General features: G+C 45.7%; 4 protein-coding genes and 1 pseudogene across 6 annotated transcripts; 3 read left to right on the forward strand and 2 right to left on the reverse strand.

Annotated features, from left to right (window-relative positions):
• Positions 1–595: 595 nt before the first annotated feature.
• Positions 596–3293, forward strand: LOC118473161 (uncharacterized). The gene is made up of 5 exons (XM_035961885.1): positions 596–842; positions 921–976; positions 1069–2023; positions 2111–2843; positions 2914–3293. The coding sequence occupies exons 2-4, from the start codon at positions 951–953 to the stop codon at positions 2216–2218; spliced, it is 1089 nt and encodes a 362-aa protein (XP_035817778.1). The 5' UTR covers positions 596–842; positions 921–950; the 3' UTR covers positions 2219–2843; positions 2914–3293.
• Positions 3294–3607: 314 nt separating this feature from the next.
• Positions 3608–8219, reverse strand: LOC103636295 (CSC1-like protein At3g54510). The gene is made up of 10 exons (XM_008658651.3): positions 7721–8219; positions 7455–7598; positions 7017–7080; positions 6040–6249; positions 5504–5689; positions 5105–5403; positions 4743–5022; positions 4384–4656; positions 4053–4286; positions 3608–3957 (listed from the first exon to the last, which is right to left on the reverse strand). Exons 1-10 carry the CDS (start codon positions 8008–8010, stop codon positions 3826–3828), a joined length of 2112 nt encoding a protein of 703 aa, XP_008656873.1. The 5' UTR covers positions 8011–8219; the 3' UTR covers positions 3608–3825.
• Positions 8220–8255: 36 nt separating this feature from the next.
• On the forward strand, positions 8256–10320 carry LOC100382336 (Essential protein Yae1 N-terminal). Of its 3 annotated transcripts, none has more exons than XM_008656993.3 (5): positions 8256–8556; positions 8950–9088; positions 9249–9370; positions 9493–9614; positions 9716–10320. In XM_008656993.3, exons 2-5 carry the CDS (start codon positions 8989–8991, stop codon positions 10017–10019), a joined length of 648 nt encoding a protein of 215 aa, XP_008655215.1. In that variant the 5' UTR covers positions 8256–8556; positions 8950–8988; the 3' UTR covers positions 10020–10320. The 3 variants fall into 3 exon arrangements, with proteins under 3 accessions (XP_008655215.1, XP_008655216.1, NP_001168555.1); XM_008656994.3 differs by having other exon boundaries at positions 8271–8556; positions 8975–9088; NM_001175084.1 differs by having other exon boundaries at positions 8401–9370; positions 9716–10314.
• Positions 10321–12726: 2406 nt separating this feature from the next.
• Positions 12727–14814, reverse strand: LOC103636296 (calmodulin binding protein PICBP). Its single transcript, XM_008658652.3, has 3 exons — positions 13722–14814; positions 13131–13619; positions 12727–13030 (listed from the first exon to the last, which is right to left on the reverse strand). Exons 1-2 carry the CDS (start codon positions 14497–14499, stop codon positions 13147–13149), a joined length of 1251 nt encoding a protein of 416 aa, XP_008656874.2. The 5' UTR covers positions 14500–14814; the 3' UTR covers positions 12727–13030; positions 13131–13146.
• Positions 14498–16508, forward strand: LOC103637457 (probable glutathione S-transferase; annotated as a pseudogene).
• The last annotated feature ends 1603 nt before the right edge of the window (positions 16509–18111 follow it).

Genomic DNA, 18111 nt, shown 5'->3' on the forward strand with positions numbered 1-18111 from the left:
ATCCTCTTTGCCGAGTACCAACCCTCGGCTCTCGACAAAGGTTAACGGCCGTCAGCTTTAGACGATCGCTGACGGCTCTTTGCCGAGAGCCTCCTTCGCCGAGTGTTCGACACTCGGCGAAGATGTCGTTGCCAAGTGTATTTCTGTGCCGAGTGTCCTGCACTCGGTAAACGAGCTCGTTACCGAGAGCATGACTTTGCCGAGTGCGGCTCTCGGCAAATGCTTCTTTGCCGAGTGCCTGACAAAAAACACTCGACAAAGCTCTTGGCACATGGTAAAGCTCCGGATTCTGGTAGTGATTAATATATCATACATGTTTGTTTTAATTTTACAGTTATGCTGTTTATATTGCTATCTATTTATTTTTAGTTGTTCTATCATGCTGCATATACCATGTTTATATACTTATTATATTTATATGATTCATACGTTTTATATTCTCATGTTCCATATTGTTATGTATATATCTGACATCATGATTTTTAGGAAAAATTGGATCCATACCATTAAAAGACCCCATCTTTGGATATTTACTATCAAAAGAAATAACTCTAGATATTTACCACTCAAAGATGCAACGTTACCAATACATAGCATTCTGTTTGCTTCCGTCCGACAGGAACATTTGTTTAATATTTCTTTTGCCAAGCAGCCAATTCCTCTACCCGTTCTGCCCTTCTCAGTTTCTCCAGTACAGGATCGAGGCTTCTCCTGGTAGCCTCTCCGTCGGAGCGCTCCCCGCCGCCTGCACATCTCCCTGGCAGTGGCGGTTGCCTCCACCCTCAGCGCCGCCCAGATCCCTCGTCCTCACCTGTTCTCTATCGCGGACCCTGATCTGTCCAGTATGTATCCCCATCTTTTCTCTTCTTCCTTTGTTATTTTCATGGTTCTAAACCCTAAGGTGTTCATCTCTCTTATAGTGCTCAAGAATCAATCCAGAGTTAAGTTGTATGGATCCTGCTGATGTTCCAGAAGGGTAATAATCTTTCTCTCTCTTTTGAACGTCTGCAATTTCTTGCAATTTGTATTGTTGTTGCAAGGGATTAAGCAAGTGAATTGTTGCTGCAGGATTGATCCCAAGAGTGCGTGCAGAGTGGAGGTCACTGTCAATTCCTACTTCACTATGCAAGATGGTAGAAAGGAATATAATCGAGGCAAGACAGTAAGCTATGTTGTTGATTCAGAAGAATACTCAGTTATTGATTTAGAGAAAGATATTGCTTCAGAATTTAAATGGGGGAGCGACCAACAGCCTAATTTCTGGGTTCTAACAAGGGGTAATATGACAAGCAAGTTGGCTTCAGATGCACAACTTCTTGACTTGTTAAGGGCATCTAGAGTAGTGAAGTTATTAATGATAGTGGGCAACTGTGAGCACAATGTAGGACATGGGCATATTCCTGCTACATGGAACATACAAGAAGAGATACCTGTTGCAGTGAACATAGAAGAAGAGATGCTTGATGCAATGGATAATAATTTGGAGGAAGCAGATGGAGGATTTGCATGGGCAGAAATACCTGAATATGGGGAAACAACTGCAGGGCCACCAATGGCTAAAGAGGAAGAAAAGGAGCACTTTATCACTGTTGGGTGCGATCCTAATGGAGATAAGCCAGCTGGAATAAATGAAGAATGGAGGTACTTTAAAAGTGTTGATCATGTAGCTATTGATCCACTGCAAAATCTTAAAGTTGAGGGACAGAAAAGAAAGAGGGCAAGACCTGTTTTAGAAATAAGAGACTTTGATACTGAAGCTGTTCCTGAGGATGAGACTACTCTGCTTGATGTTTTTATTGTGCCTCACACATCACATGACAGTGAGAATCCAGTCATTAAGGAGGGTGACACCTTTGTAGACAAGATTGCTTTTGTCCACACTATTAAGCAATATGCCATCAAAAATGAGTTTGAGACTAGGATTGAACATAGTGACAAAGAAAGGTACAGGGCAAGGTGTGTAGATGAAAATTGTGATTGGAGAGTATATGCAAAGAAGCTACATGGTGGCAACACATTTATGGTTACTATTCCTTTCTTTGCTGACTTGTTGACTTCTATTGTTTCTATCTTGTGTTGGATCTTTTTGCTCACTTCGTTGCTTCTTTAGGTAGTCAAACTATCAGAATTGGATGTGCACACTTGTTCCAGTCAAACATCTCAGAATGCTTCAACAATTGGATTAAAGATTACAAAGATCTCCCAGTCGCTGATCTAATGGATAAGATTAGGGAGAAAATTATGGAGAAGATTTATACAAGGCAAGAGATAGCCAATCGAATGGAAGGGCGTATCCTACAAAGTGTGATACATGAGTTGAACATGAAGAGCAGAGGATTGCACTATGAAATCGTGAAGAGTGGACTGTTGTCAGCTGAGATATCAGGAATAACAAAAGAAGGGAAGAATTGGAGAGTTGCAGTTGACATTAAGAAAAGAACTTGTGGATGTGGACAGTGGCAGATTTCTGGAAAACCTTGCACTCATGCAATAGCTCTATTTGGGAAACTTAGAAACCTTAACATTGAGGACTTTGTGGATGACTACTATTCAATTGAGAGGTTCAAAATGGCTTATCAGTTTGTGGTCGCTCCGATGGGTGACAAGACTCAATGGCCAAAAATTGACCCTGGGTTTAAAATGGTTCCTCCAAAGCTAGAAAGGCCTGCTGGTAGACCAAGAAAGAAAAGAATCAAGGCTAGTGGAGAGGCAGGAAAAAGAGGCCCATATCAGTGCAAAAGGTGTTTTCAGTTTGGACATATAGAGAAGGGCTGTACTGCTACTCAAGCTGAATTAGAACAAGAGCTTCCACCACCTCATCCAAAGAAACCAAAAAAACAAAGGTACTGTAATACAACATGTTCCTTGTGTAGTGCATTATTTCCCATGTCTAACCCATGTTGTACCTCCTAGAAAATCCAAATCTGAAGCTGTTGAAGTCTCTATGGTTGATGTCGAGCCATCTCAAACCGACGGTGTTCCAAAAGTGATGTCTAGCCCAGGTGTAACAACAAGAAGCATGTCTTCTGCTTCTCCAACTAGTCCAGGTCCTACAACAAGGAGGAAGGCATCCATCTCACCAGGAGGAATTAATCGGAGGCTCATTATTAGCTAGATATAGTAGTTGTCATTCTCTATTTTGTGTGTGGGCATGGCTGTGCAACTATTTTGTGTAACTATTTTGCCGCTATGCAACACTATGTCTGATGGTGGTGCTTCTATATTCTGAATTGCAAGAACTCATTTAAATGTTGCAGTTATGGTACTGAAATGGCATCAAAATTATATATATATATATATATATATATATATATTGTGTCCAAATGTAATTGAAATGGAGGTTGGACTACAACTATATTGCTGCTCAAATCTATTTCTCAGCAAAGGGCATAATGGTCAGAGTTAACATTCACTTAACAGAAAGGAACGGAAATGGTAAGGTTCAAAGAAGTTCAATCTTTTAGTGGTACATATCAATAGATGATTCTTTTAATGGTATATATCTAAAGATGGGGTCTTTTAATGGTATGGATCTAATTTTCCCTGATTTTTATGATTAATCATGTTTTATATGTCAACACCATAATGTTAATTTATGAAATTAAAATGATTAAAAATGCTTATATTTCTAACATCCGTAACATGTAAATCTATCTCGGGCAATATCAGCATGTCCCGCAAATTCAAGGAACACAGCGCAGTTTCGAGAATTTCCTTCCATGAACTGAACTTGTGCGTGTTACCGTGATATGCGGTGTGTTTTACAAGTTGACAGACGAAACCGCGATGCCTGGAGGTCCATGGTGCCACCGTGGAAAAGACAGATCAAACATTCAAAGGCTCCACAGAACTAGATTCCAGGTTCGTCGGACGCATCCATGGTGGCCTATAAGCGCAGATTGCATCGTCAACGTCGCCTTCAGTCGTACCCTCAGCCTCATCAAGCTCATTGGCAGCCTGATGAAGATACGTACATATGCAAGAGAGATGGCAAGATTAGTTATCACAATTTGCGAAGTCATGTTTAACAAGTTAAGAAGAAACCGACGTACCTGGACTGGTCGATGCCTGAAAGTTGGAAGAAACCGGGCCTTGCAGTACTCGTTGAAAAGGATGTTGAGCACAAGCAAGGGAACTGTGGCCAAGGAGGCTCCTGGCTTCGACTTGAGCCCAAACAGTCCTATCATGGTGACTTGCATGAGCGCTATTGATAGGAATATGTAGTGGTGAATTTTGGGCCAGTACTGCCCGCATGTGTCGTATGTGATCTCATAAACATCTTCCATCTGCATAACATAAATTGATATTTTGATCAAGTCATACTGATTGATACATCTGAAATCACAGAGCAGGAAGGATAGGAGAGCTGTGCGAACAGATTACCTGGTTGATGTACACTGCGTAACCGAGCAGGAAGTACACCAGAAGGATCGGGAGCAGAAGGGGCGCAACCACAGCGTACACCACTCCGATCAATATTGCGATGGAAACCACGGGCACGACTCGGAAGTAAGGGAAGCCATACAGATATGGTTCCTCGCTGTGTCCAATTGAACGCGCCTTTAAAAACTGCCATATCAACAGACCGAACTGAAGGACCTCCAAGGAGAACCCTGACATGCCGTTGGTCAAGATGTACGTGATGAAGAAATCCGACTGCACACCACAAAAGGAAGGAAAGCAGACAGAGTAAAACGCTGTTTCAAGAAAGCAAGAACGCGATGCACATGAACCTTGGTCACCTGCGCAGAAACAGCGCTCGCGAGACGGTTGGGGATGTTCTTGGGGTGCGTGAAGGACTCTCCGATCTGGTCGAGCAGAGAGCCCGAGAGAACGCTGAGGAAGAACACGTTTCCGAGCAAGAAGTAGAAGACCATGTCGCAGGCCCTGATCTCCCTCTGGCTGCTGGCGACGCAGCCTTCGAACGAGGCCATGCCGAGCATCGCGGAAGGAACCAGGTAGATGAAGCCGTTCAGGATCATGCCCGGAAGGTACCCGGTCACCACGGAGTTCAAGCCAGGTCTGCAAGGCAATCGACAGATCCACGTTACAGCAGAGCAGCACAGCCACGATTGGATTTGGATCCCAGGTCTCTGGAACTCACATGAGCTGCACAGCTCGCGCCGGCGGGAACCACCTCTTCATCTTCTCGAACTGCGCTATCCCCTGCACGGCCGTTACGGGGATGGTGAAGAACACCGTCAGCAAGACCGCGGCAGCGAAGACTCCGAGCCTGTACGTAGCCATGCGCCAGAACGGGATGGACAGGTTCTTCCATATCGTGTCCGTTGGTTCGGGCGCGTAGGTTGTGACCAGCGACAGTGGATTGGCGAGCTGCTGCGTCTCCGCAGCTTGGGCAGCCTCCAACCGGGATTTGAACGACACAAAGGCTACAGGTACCTCCTAAGAGTTAAAACTGATATGAATTAAACCTTTTTTTATGGAAATACCAGTATTGTCTGTTTGGCACAAGCAAATGGAGTAAATGACACACCATCGTTACCTTTTGTTTAAGCATATTTTCACACTGTAGGAGGCGGATAGTATCTTGCACATTTTTCAGTTTCTCTTCATGGTTGTGAATGCCTGTTGCATCCGATGTAAACTTGCTCCAGATCCGTCCCAAGAGACTACATTTACTGGTCTCCCTTTTCCTCTGTATCCGTTTCTCAATGGAGGACGCCAGCTTCTGTAATGATGATTACATGACTAGCCAATAAAGAAAAACACTATCACGCTAAGTCTGTTTTGACTGAAAAAAAAAATCAACTGCCATATAAATTTCTGCATAATGCTAGGAAAATTTGCGACAAACAGTAGCATCGAAACTTCGATGTTCATAATTCCACTAGTGCACTGTCCAGAAAATATGATCACATTTTATGACAAACAGTAGCATCAAAAACTCTATTTTAGTTTCCATATTTAGCAATTTAGAGACTAAAATGGAATAAAATGAAAGGACTAAAAATCAGTTCCTAGAAACCAAACACCCCCTAAGTCGGTCGCAGATCAGAATCATGGTCCTTGTCTACTCACCTGCAATGCCTCAATGTTTCCTATGTCATGTACGATTTGGTATGATCGGTATGTCCGATAATGCTTTGAGAAGAAGTGATCCACATAACACCCGTAAGCCCCATGGTCTGGACATGTTGGAATTCCTCGCACCAAAACGGTGTATTGATCATATCTTTTGTAGTGATGCTTCAAGTGCTCAATTCTTCTCATAGTAATTTCTCTGTATTCCTGCTTCAAATTAAATGGAAGATGTCAATGACACCATCCAGATTATCCATGCGTCAACATGTAGCTTCAACTAATGATGAACTGACACTTGTCTAACCAAATCACCAAATCGCCTACTCCCTCCGCCCACGTGATTTAGATGTTTTGGATTTGTTCTAAGTCAAACTATTCGAACTTTGACCAATAATATATATATATATATATATATATATATATATATAATTAAACTATTTTAAACTAAAAGAATTATATGTTATGATAGTTCAAGTTATAATGAATCTAGTAACTATACTTTAATGTTGTAAAATCTTATGAAACATCTGATATAACCGATCAAAGTTGATAGTAATTGACCTAGGACAAACCCAAAATGACTAATTCATGCGGACGGAGGGAGTAATGAGCTTTATAGTTGATGTGCACAAGGCTACACTTTTCAGAGATGGATATAACTGATAGAAAATAAAACAAATCCTTGGTTTAGGGATTACAGAGCAATAATCTGCTTTGAGATTCCAATTACTGGCATAACAATTAGATACATGACAACCCTAATCCCATGCCACCATATTACTGTTTTCCTTAATTTAATAAAAACAGAAACTGCAGGGTTTTCCATTTTTTCTGTATGAAGAATAGAATAGGTATACATGCTAACAACAAGGAGATTGGTTAAGCATTGTTGGGCCTTAAGCATGATAATAACAGTACCTTACAAGAAAAAAAACTCACAAGTGGGTTGATTAAAATGCTTTCAAACCACTAACCTTATGAAGCAAATATACCACATACAAGGATATAAAGCAAAGGCATGAATAATGCACCCAAAGCCTGCCATGCACAACATAAACTATTTCAGTTACAAAATCAACACCATTTCCACTTGCTAGGCAATACCTGTCAAGCTCTGATTTTCCCAATTTACTAACATGGTTCTAGCTACATTAGAAACGGTACAATTACATCAGCATAAATTAAAGCACCATTTCATATAATCAGAGAGTAATTTACAGTGGCCTGCTTTCTCTCTCTCTCTCTCTCTCTCTCTCTCTCTCTCTATATATATATATATATATATATATATATATATATATATATATATATATATATATATATATATATATATGAACTGAAAAAGTACTCGAACTGAATAGTCCAAGGAACATCGTGAATGTGAAAGTGAAAGTATGCAGACTAGAGCTAACCTATTAGATCCCCGTGTCACATTGGTAACCGTGAACAGTTCCATGGAATTCGATCTTCTGATTTCAGCGCGACCTTCACTAGTATAATTTGTTGGAGCAAGGACCAGTAGTCCAACAATCGAGCAAACACTGAAACAATTGATCCTACACATCGAACGATGAGATATCAATCAGATGTTATTAACAGTGGTAACAAGGGAAGATCAGTTAGTGAAGAAGTGTGTCACCAACTCTTCTAGAGTTCCAGGAATCCTACCACCACGTACCCAAACTTGAAGAGGCGGACGATGACGAGAGCGTCGAGGCCGTGGCGCCGCAGCACGTCGTCTTCAGAGAGCCGGAAGGCCGCGCCTATCCACCGGAACGACGGGGTTAGTCGCCCGTGGCCGAGCGGTAGAAAGCCACCATCAGCACGAAGGTCGCCGGTCGCCATCCGGCGGGGACGGTAAACGGGCGCGTTCCCCGGCTGCTTCTTGAGCAGGGAGAAGAGCGAGAGCGCCACCAGCGCCAGTCCCAGATTGATCGCCGCCGACGCCAGCAACCCCTCCGCGTCCATTCTTCTTCCTTGTCACACAGATGATCCGGTGCTGCACCAGCGTGGGCACTGCGCTAGTAGCAGTGAACGATCAGCTTCCCGCCGGCGGAGTCTGATTGGTGCGTTGGTCATATGGCGGGCGGCGACGTGGTCGCCGGAGGAGCCTCGAGGGACACGTGGCCTGCCGCGAGCACGACGCGTTTGGTTGGCGCCGCCGCAACAGTCACCCATTCCTGCAACCGCATGGGCATTGCCACAGTTTGGCGCACCTGCCAAGGGCCACAGGGTGTGCTTTAACGGGCCCTCCCCTTGTAGCGGATTCTGGCGAGGTCCGAAGGCCCAACAGGCCTCAATCTAGCCCAATCTGTCCGTTCAGCCCGTCCGCGGGCCAGAGTCGCGCGACTGGAGTACCGCGGCGGCGAACCAAGCCTCGAGCGAAGGCGGCGAACGGAAAGCCGCCTGGCGACTCCAGATCTCTCCGGCCTGCTCCTCGGCTCCTCGCTCCTCCTGCGCCGCCGCGGAGGCAGATACAGCCTCTGGATCCAGCCCCGCTGCATCTCCGCTGTGGTGAGCGCGTGACTGATGTCTGGCTAGTCTATTCCAAATTCAGATTCAATTTGTTAGGGAACAGGGATAGCAATTTTTGAATCGTTTAGCGCCTTATCTTGAGTTATCCTTAATTACTTTAGTCACCTGATATAGTTTTAAGTCTCAGTTATTGGTAACCTTTTGTGTCAAACAGTTTTAATTTTAGGTCTCAACCATTGATATCTTTTTATGTTAAACAATTTCAAATTATGGTCAAATTCTTCAATATATGAAATCATGATCAATTTTGGGTTATATTTTTCCTACATATATTACGCAATTTTGACTATGCAGCGTTGTACATGTTAAATATTAGCCTTTTGGTTGTGAAAAAAATTTGAGCACCCCAAATACATTTCCATCTCGCAACAGGCGGTGCTTTGGCTGCTTCCTGCAGGTTGGAGTTTCTGAATGGCCAATCCCAGGGATGCGGTGGACGTCAGCTCCTCCATGTCGGAGCTGAGCGTAGAAGCAGCGCCTTCATCGATTGAGGTTCAAGTCCCCAAGCAGGGTGCGTATCCCTCACAAGCGGGCAACCGCGGGCGCTGTTTGATCTTTTTCATAGGGGAGTTATTCCGTACCATGTCTTGTGCTTAATTAGTAGTACTGCTTGCACTAGTGCTATCTTATCTCATGTTGCAGTTAGTTGATTATGCAAAACTTTGTCTCAGCTAATGGCGGCGATGTTGCTGCTGCCGAACTCGATGATGTATGGGAGGATGTTTCAGGTTCTCCTCGGCACGCGGATACCTTAGACAGAGAATGGATCCACAGGCAGAGTCAGTTTCAGAAGGTATTAATTATCCTAGAGTTTATCTGGAACGCACACAGTTGCTAGCACAAACTACTCTTCTGCAGTTATTTTTACTGATAGAAGAAATGTTTAAAATATTTTTGCTTTTGATTTCACTCTAGATGGGATATCGTGATGGTGTAACAGAAGGGCAGAAGGACTCTGCCCAGGAAGGCTTCAATGTTGGGTTCAGGCAATCTGTAAACGTTGGCTACAAATGGGGCCTTGTTCGTGGGGTTGGCAGGTGCATTTCCTCTATCCTTCCAATAATAGATGTCTTGTATTATCATTCTATTCTAGTGTTTCCTTGGATTTTAATTTTCCATCTGTCATCTTTTCAAGCAGTGCGCTAGCTAGTCTTCCTGACAGCTTGAAAGAAAAACTGGTGCCGGATGTTCAGCGTAGGGGGAAATTACAGGACCTGCACCGCTCAGTGCAAGAAATATCAGCAGATGATGCTGTCCAGATGTTCCACGAGAGTATCTGCCAGAGCAACCGTCCTTCCGATGGATCAGGATCACACGTAACATCAACCTCGGATGGAGCTACAGAATCAAATAGGATGAAAAGCCTATCAAAGGACCTTGTGTTGCTGTTGCGCGAATGCTCGGATATTAAAGTGAGTGAAGAGCTGGCGTCAGATTCATGAACAAGGTGCCCGGGAATTTCAACCGTGTTTTCTAGGTCTGGCAGAATCACATCGAGTTCCCAGATTACTGAACATATAACCTTAGCTGTCGATGAACGTGATTCACGGATTCTGTTTTGGAAGGACCTGGTACTCAAAAGGCTCGAGCTTCAGAGACATGGAGTGTAGCTGTAGATCCTGTTATTACATATTTCCCTTTTGCTGCAACCTGTAACTAGAATTGTAACTGTTAATCCTATAAATTTGCAGTTCTTAAACATTAAACAATAGTAATGCTTTTTTCTCCCTGCATTTTATCATCTTCCTTAACAGTGGTCTTCCTGTGGAAGTATAGTATCTGTGATTAACCCTCCGCGTAGAAAATGTTTATACAAGCCTCAGCCCTCAGGCTCAAAGCATTCTGGTAGTTTCTTACCGTATGATTGGTTGGCGGCCAACCGTAACCAGGTCCGTTGCATGCGTTGACTGCGCCTAAGCGTGTGATTGGTTACCTGTAGTGCACTGACGCGGTATGTACGTGCATGTTTTCCACCATTTACCTGCATGCGCGGAGATGGGACCGGCGAGGATCTCTACCGGGCCAGGCGGAAGTGAGGCGTGTGATTGGTTACCGGTAGTGCACAACATGCGTTGACTGTGACTAAGCGCGTGATTGGTTACCTGTAGTGCACCGACGGGCCTGTACGTGCATGTGCAACAAAAGTACTTTTTCCACCATTTACCTGCATGCGTGGAGACGGGACCGGCGAGGATCTCTACCAAACCAGGCGGGCGTGAGCCGGACGCAGCTGCCGCACGCAACCAATCATGTGGTTAGTATCTCTCGTGGTTTAATTCTAAGTTATAACAATGTGGTCTGGCTTCATTGTCACTCTACGAGATTTAATAAAAAAAAGCTAAAATAAAAAATACACACATGGTACCGTGCAAAGAGGGTCACAATGTTGCTGAAATATAGTTAATTTTATTTATAAGGCTGAAACTTCTCAACTACACCAGAAGGTATCGTTTTATGCTGACATTCTGAATGGTCCACGGGAGTTTGACAGCACAACATGTGAGCGATGGCCAGCAACACGAGTGTTGCCGCTCCTTCAGTTCGTTATGGTTGGTTGGTGGGAGCATCGAACCTTGTATCCGTTGTGTCTAGTGTTTGCTCTGAATATATTCAAGTTTGCCTGAATCGAAACGTTTCATCTACCTGAAGTGGTCACGGCTTAGCCTGTTTGGGAGGGCTAGTGGGCGGCTCTGGAGCCCTCCCAAACGACATATCTTGACAGGGAGCATCGGAGAGCCGGAGCAAAAAATGAGACTCGGAGCCGGAGCCAAATATAATGGCTAGCTCCTGGCATTGCGTCCTGCTGGCGTTAGCTGCTGCAACTTGCTAGTGGCTGTTGCCAGCGTACAGCCACCGCGCCGGACTGCAGCTTTTGTTTTTGGTGCAACTTGCTAATGGGTGCTGGTTTTGCTTTTGCTGCAACCAGCTACAACTTGCTAGTGAAATCGGGCTCTTACGGAGGAGCCATTGTACCAAAGTATTTGTCAAGAAATATCAGCTCTTATAGAGGAGCTGCTCTCGCAGATAAGCCAGAGCCATTTTTAGAGGAGTCGGAGCACTGTGTAATAGTTGTTGTGTTTTCAGTACCAGTGCGGTTGAGGAATACATGAGTATTACTCAATGCTTGATCTACTTTTATCCGTTGAAAGCACTTCTGGTTATGTTTATTCATCAGTGCCATTCATTCTTGGTGATGAACATCTTAGCTGCTGTATCATCGATTGGTTCCTCCTAATCTTAAAAAACAGCAGTTGTCTGCGTTTTGCTGACTTACACAGTTACACTTACTCGTCAAGTTTTTTCAAGACGTGCTTAAATTCGTGGGAAAAAAGTTTAAGACTCGCAAGCCGGCTCGAGCTCGTAGCGGCTTGGCTCGAGACAACTCGCGAGCCGAGCTGAGCCAGATTTTTGAACTCGTTGGTGCAACTAGCCGAGCAAAGCTGGCTTGTTTTGGCTCGCGAGCTAATACACGGGCTGACTAGATTAATCAACCTACAACACAATAATAACAAATGTTAGATAATTATATAAATATCTGACTCGTTTCTTAGTCTTTAATGATAAAAATATGATTATTTATAATTTAGATTATGTGTAGCGATGCATTATGAACTATATTTCATATTTATAGACTATTAATTTCTTATATAATGCAATATTATTTATCAAGTCGTAGCTTGCGAGTCTATGTCGAGTCGAGCCGAGCCTTTTTTTTTACAGCTTGTTGAGTGGACGAGCGAAACCGAACTGAGCTCAGCTAGCGAGCCGTAGCAAGCCGAACCGAGCTCAGCTCGTTTCCGGCCGAGGCCTGTTCGCCAATGAACAGGAGTGCAAATCTTTTGGTTTGCATGCCGTGCCACGGTCTGTGATGTTCTACAGTTTCAGTCCAGGACTGAGGTAGGGCTGTTGCAGGGTTTTGACAGTAAACAATTAGCTGCATCGATTATCTCTGTGTCCAGGACTATAGTACCAGAAGTACTCAGACATTCAGAAAAGCAACAGTAGTTGGGTCAGATTGGAATATTGGATCGTAGCTGTTCAACACTAAATATCAATGAAATGTTGGAAATGAGGCATTACAAGGTGAGCTATACAAGATGCCGATAAGAAAATCAATCAGGACAAATAAATGAAACTGAAGGTGTCATCTGAACCGGGAAATAAATGCTGTTAATGAGAGCTTTATTGATATCTGCCTAAAGGAACACATCTCAACATTCTTGCCGGTGTGCTAGTCTCCTACACTCGTTCCTCATCACTAAACTGAGCACACGAGACATATGTACATGCACTAGGCCCTCCACTAACCGAACTCAGCGAGCTCCTATCCTAGTAGCTCAACTATCAGATAAGAAAACAATAGCGGTAAGAATTTTTTCTGGCAGTGACTGCTGAGTTAGAACCTTCAGAAGTTCAGACTTCAGACCATGGTTGGTTCCAGCTAAACCACAAGCTGCAAGATAGATAAAAAACAGTGTCAAAGTTCAATAATTAGTTTTCACCAAAGGGAATAGAGTCTATTAACAGCGGGATTCCTCATCGCTGTTCCATACCTTAAAAGGCTATCTATCAGCTACATACTTGGGAAGGCCATGCAAGAGTGAATGTTCTCTTGTCATTGTCACCATTGTCGTGTTGCTCGGGCTTCTTCTCGTTTGCAAGCGTGGGCATAACAGATTCGAAGGCCTGGACAAGCATCTCAACTTTCCTCTTCTGAGCACGGGCCAGCTTCTTCACTTCCTTCCGAAGAGCGTAGTCGAGCATCCACTCCTCAGCGGCTCTGGGATCGCCCACCGACTGATGCTTGAGATCGACCTTCTCTGACGGAAGGAAATTCGGAAGCCTGGGTTTGAAAGGACGCATTCGCTTGACACCCTGTTCAGATGTTCTCCTCCTCCTGGCAATGCTCGACCCGTTCTGCTGCTGAGAGGATGCTGCTGCATAGGCACAGGCAGAGCTAACATCTTCAAAGCTTATCCCACTGAGCGAGCTGGAAACGCTATCGACCGACGATTCCTTTGGAGCACCACCACCCACGCCACCTGCAAAATCGCCATATGGTTCGTCATGCATCAAGGACTGCTGCTCGATTCCAACGTGCGCACGAGCGATACGGTTCGCGGAAACATTGCTGGAAACCTCACCTTGAGGATTGTTTCCTCCGTGTTTAACGTCCAGCTCCTCGGAGATGTCAGACCTGCAGTCACCCATGTCCTCCCCTCCATGGTCCACCAAGGTCTTCTTCTCCTCAAGGCCGCGATGCTTGGTCGTCCCCGACGGCTCAAACGAGCCAGCCGAGATCACGTCGCTGGACGCGCAGGACCCGTCCACGGAAGCAGCGCCCGAACCCTCCGCGTCGCCACCGCAGCAGCCCAGGGGACCGAACACGACGTGCTCCGTCCGCCCCACTTCGTCGGACGAGAGATCGCTGCTGGTCACGTCCGAGCCGGCGCGTATCTCGACGAAGTAGCCGCTTCCGTGACCGGCGGCGGCGTTGCGGAACGGCGAGGCGCCCTTGAGCTTCATGCGCTGCTGCGTCTTGATGAGCCGCCTCCGCGCCGCCACGAAGGCGCCCAGGGGCGGCACGGGTGCTGCCGCGTGGGCGTGGCCCTTGAAGGAGCAGTACGCGTAGGGGCAGGCGTCCGCCGACCCGGCGGCCCCGGGCCCCTTCATGGCGGAGGAGCACGTGGCCCTGCACGCGCGCAGCGCCGCAGCCGTCAGCACCGCCTTCTCTCTCCCTGGCTGAGGATGCGGCGCGGCGGCGGCGCTGGACCTGGCGCCGGAGCAGGTCGTCGCCCTCATGTAGTTGGGGGCCGGCGGCGCCGGGGCCATGCCGCCAGAGCGACCCCTGCTTCCCGGACCCCCGGCCGGCACGGCGCTGGGGTCTTTGGGCTTCTTGCGCGCTGGCTTCCTCAGCACCATGGCGCGGGGACTTATTGGTTTCTTGGAGCGGTCCGGGACTCCGGGTTGCTTATCCGAGCGGCGACCGAGGGAAGGGAGGCAGGCAAGGCAAGGCCAAAGAAAGGGAAGGTTTCGCTGAACTCCTGGACGGGCAAGGGTTGGGGCGACGCGAACAAGGAAGGTCAGGTGGTGGTGATCGTTGCGAGATTCGGGTTCCTTTGGATTCGGAAGGGGGCGGCGGCGGCGAGGGCGGCGTGGCTGGACGCTTTCAAGAATCGTCCAAGAAGCGTTCGGACTTCGGAGGGGAGCTGGATTTTGAATGCGTTCGTCGTATCTTCTGTGGCGCAGGGACCCTGTGCACCGGGTCATGTGGCGTCCCTCATCCGTTATCATATTCGAAGGTCCAAAAGAACTTCGCAGCCAGGAATTCCGGTTAAATCCAACAGACTTTACAGAAATCAATTTAGTTTTATAGAAAAACCACAAATTTTTTTTAAAAAAAATCGTCACGCTCCAATGATTGATAATTGGATGGTTAAAAGAACATTTAAGCGGGCTCTTATCTCTTGGGAGAGGAGATGACTAGCAAACAATTGCATCATACATATGCATAGCATTGCCGTCCTGCACGAAACAAAAAAAGAAATCCAGAGGGTAAATGGCAGGTTGGCGACAAGAACAACGAACAAATGCAAGCGTTGGATAGTAGTAATACAGTACAGCTGCCTCAGGCTTGGCCATATGGACACGGGACGAGTGTAGAGCGCGTAGTGTTCATCCCGACGGAGCAACAGAGAACGCAAAGCAAGTGTTGCTTTGTACATTACAATTCTGATATAGCAAGTCAAACAACTTTGAATATGATTGTTTTATATAAATTTACTGAACTGGTCTTAAAGTTCATAAAGCTAAGCTAGTTTTTTGTGAAGCTGAGCAGTGTCAAACATATTGTTAGTTAAATTTCAGATGCTTTGGCTAAGTCTAAAACAAAATTACATTATTTACCAGACGGGAGTAGTACATTATTAAAGGGAAGTAGAAACAATAGAAGTTCATGGCCCAACCATGAACAAGAAGGCCCAAATATGTTATGGGCCATCTCAATAGGTGGTAGGCTCGGCCCGAAGCAACTTAAGCCAGCTGCAACTGATGACTGAAGAAAGGCATACATAATAATATCACTGATAACACAAGTCATTCTCTTGGAGAAGAAGAAGCAAGAAAGATATATGCATGCTGACAGCTCTTTGTCGTCGAGACATTAATTTGTATGGCCAAGCTAACATAGCTAGCTACTCCAGAAAGGAGAAAGCAGATAAAATTATGATGTTAAGCTCATCTGCCATTTCGCCAGCCCGTTCGTGCACCGTGCTGAGGCCGCCCTGCGCATCAAGGGAGTGCCCTACGAGTTCATCCAAGAAGACCTGCTGGAGAACAACCCCATCCACAAGAAGGTGCCGGTGCTGCTGCACGGCGACCGCGCCGTCTGCGAGTCCCTCGTCATCGTGAAGTACGTCGCCCCTCCTCCCCAGCGACCCCGCCGGCCGCGCTGCCGCTCGTTTCTGGGCTCAATACCAAGGTACATATGCTTCATCGTTACTGCAGTCCTGTTCAGTATGCATTTGCATGCGTTATCTGAATTACTGATGAACGCGCGCAGTGCCGGCCGGAGGCCGTTAGTTCTGTCTTTCTTGACGGAGGGCGAGCTGCGGGAGGGGTTCCTCCAGGAGACGAAGAAGAACCTGGCGCTCCTGGAGGCGCAGCTTGACGGCAAGAGGTTCTTTGGTGGCGACTCCGTCGGCTACCTGGACATAGCACTCAGTGGACTGTCTCGTTGGATAGCTGTGTTCGAAGAGATGACCGGCATGAGCTTGGTGGGCGACGAGGACGATGACTTCCCTGCTCTGCGCCGCTGGGCCAAGGAGTACACTTCAAACAAAGCTGTGAAGCAGTGCCTACCGAGCATGGAGGATCTCAAAGCACACTTCTGTGCAAAGACGGGTACTAGAAGTTCCCACATCAATTTTTGACACATACATATTTTATTCTCGTCTTCTCTTCAACGTCTAAAAGAGCCAATAAAATCGACAGTGCAAAACTTCTGCCTATTACGCTTCAAAGAAGTGTCCAAATTTATGGCAGCTTTTCAATGGTGTATCCAACCACAGGCTTTCTTAGCAACACAACAAAAATTCTCGAATTCTTCCATAAGTATATGTATTTCATGAGCTTCTATAGCCATGAAACTGATTCATGATATACGACTCACTACCAAACTCATATTTAGGTTCTAGCGCGTCCCACATTTTCTTGCCAAAGGACATCGTCACATATACACCAACGAAGGATCTCCTAGCATGCCCAGCTATTACCCCCTTGACTATAATATCAGCATCCCGGAACAATCGATCGTCTTTAGCAGAGTGAGATCCAAATGCCCTTGGTTTGGCAATAAAGTAGCAGTGCAAATTATACATCTTTGGCGCCACCGTTTATAGTGAGTTCTCTAAAAGCGTTTGATTTTAACATGCTTGAAAAGCCATGAACCGAAAAAGACCTATCACGGTTTTGAATTGTTGGAAAATTAGGCCTTTTCAAATATATTTTAATCCAAAAAGCGATATACATAGGTTGGTGACATTGCATGGTGAGCTTGGTTTACTGAACCTAGATGCCCTAGTATGGATCATGGAATATTAGTTGAATTAAATGGGCTAGCCCATTTAAATCCAAGAGTAGGCAACATCGAAGTCATTGTTCTATTCGTTTCTTTAGGGTGTGTTTGGTTCAGCTTTTTGAACTAGATTCGTAGTTAAAAAACTAGAATATCAACCAAACGGGTAAACATCAAAATAGATTTATGAAAATCTACATATTTCTCTAGTTCAATTCGGATTCACCTCTTACTCCAGATTTTTCAGATTTATGTCATCCATGTTACAAATTGTCATGCTTTTATAGAATCTACAGTTGATATTTGTATCAACAAAACAAATTCCAATTTTTCACAATCGTCAACTCACAACAACTATCTCACAGCTCACTGCTAAATTCAGATTTTCAGGATTCTACGGCTGAACCAAACAGTTGGAATGGGAAACCCTGACCCTAACTAGGGTTGGGACTGGTATATATATCAATAGATGTTGGGCTTGGCCCATTACACAAGAGTGTGACAGTAATTACAGTGAGCTAACCACAAAACCCTAGACGAGTACTCTAACACCCCCTGCAGTCGCAACTCTATCATGTATAAATATTGAGACTGGATCGAAAATCGGTGAATACACTCGACGGTAACCCCTTGGTGAAGATATCGACAAACCACATCGTGGTGGGGACGCTGAGAACCCAAACGTCACCGGCAACAACACGCTCGTGGACTAAGTGCAGGTCAATCTTCACGTGCTTCGTGTGCTGATGTGGCATGGGATTAGTGGAGAGGTAGACCGCGCTGACGTTGTCGCAGTAGACAAGGGTGGCACGCTGAAGGGAGCTATGGAGATCCAAGTGAAGAGATAGAGGGTGCCGGATTTGTCACAGCGAGCGAGCACAACACGGGTGGGAAGGTGGCATATAGTGAGCCCCCAGGGATTGAACTCCATAGAACAGTGGTTGTTACTATTGAAGCGA

This window comes from Zea mays, chromosome 8 (genome assembly GCF_902167145.1).
Source record: "Zea mays cultivar B73 chromosome 8, Zm-B73-REFERENCE-NAM-5.0, whole genome shotgun sequence".
NCBI classification, from domain to species: domain Eukaryota; kingdom Viridiplantae; phylum Streptophyta; class Magnoliopsida; order Poales; family Poaceae; genus Zea; species Zea mays.

Bases quoted from the DNA above. Each gene is read 5' to 3' on its own strand.
- LOC103636295 (XM_008658651.3), bottom strand. From the start codon at position 8,010: ATGGACGCGGAGGGGTTGCTGGCGTCGGCGGCGATCAATCTGGGACTG. The intron at 7,081-7,454 runs GTTAGCTCTAGT...TGTGCATGGCAG, and splicing joins GTGACACGGGGATCTAATAG to GCTTTGGGTGCATTATTCAT. The intron at 5,023-5,104 runs GTGAGTTCCAGA...ATTGCCTTGCAG, and splicing joins GCGCGAGCTGTGCAGCTCAT to ACCTGGCTTGAACTCCGTGG.
- LOC103636296 (XM_008658652.3), bottom strand. From the start codon at position 14,499: ATGGTGCTGAGGAAGCCAGCGCGCAAGAAGCCCAAAGACCCCAGCGCC. The intron at 13,620-13,721 runs GTGAGGTTTCCA...GCGATTTTGCAG, and splicing joins CGGAGGAAACAATCCTCAAG to GTGGCGTGGGTGGTGGTGCT.
- LOC100382336 (XM_008656993.3), top strand. From the start codon at position 8,989: ATGGCCAATCCCAGGGATGCGGTGGACGTCAGCTCCTCCATGTCGGAG. The intron at 9,089-9,248 runs GTGCGTATCCCT...ACTTTGTCTCAG, and splicing joins GGTTCAAGTCCCCAAGCAGG to CTAATGGCGGCGATGTTGCT. The intron at 9,615-9,715 runs GTGCATTTCCTC...CTTTTCAAGCAG, and splicing joins CTTGTTCGTGGGGTTGGCAG to TGCGCTAGCTAGTCTTCCTG.
- LOC118473161 (XM_035961885.1), top strand. From the start codon at position 951: ATGGATCCTGCTGATGTTCCAGAAGG. The intron at 977-1,068 runs GTAATAATCTTT...TTGTTGCTGCAG, and splicing joins CCTGCTGATGTTCCAGAAGG to GATTGATCCCAAGAGTGCGT. The intron at 2,024-2,110 runs GTTACTATTCCT...TTGCTTCTTTAG, and splicing joins ATGGTGGCAACACATTTATG to GTAGTCAAACTATCAGAATT.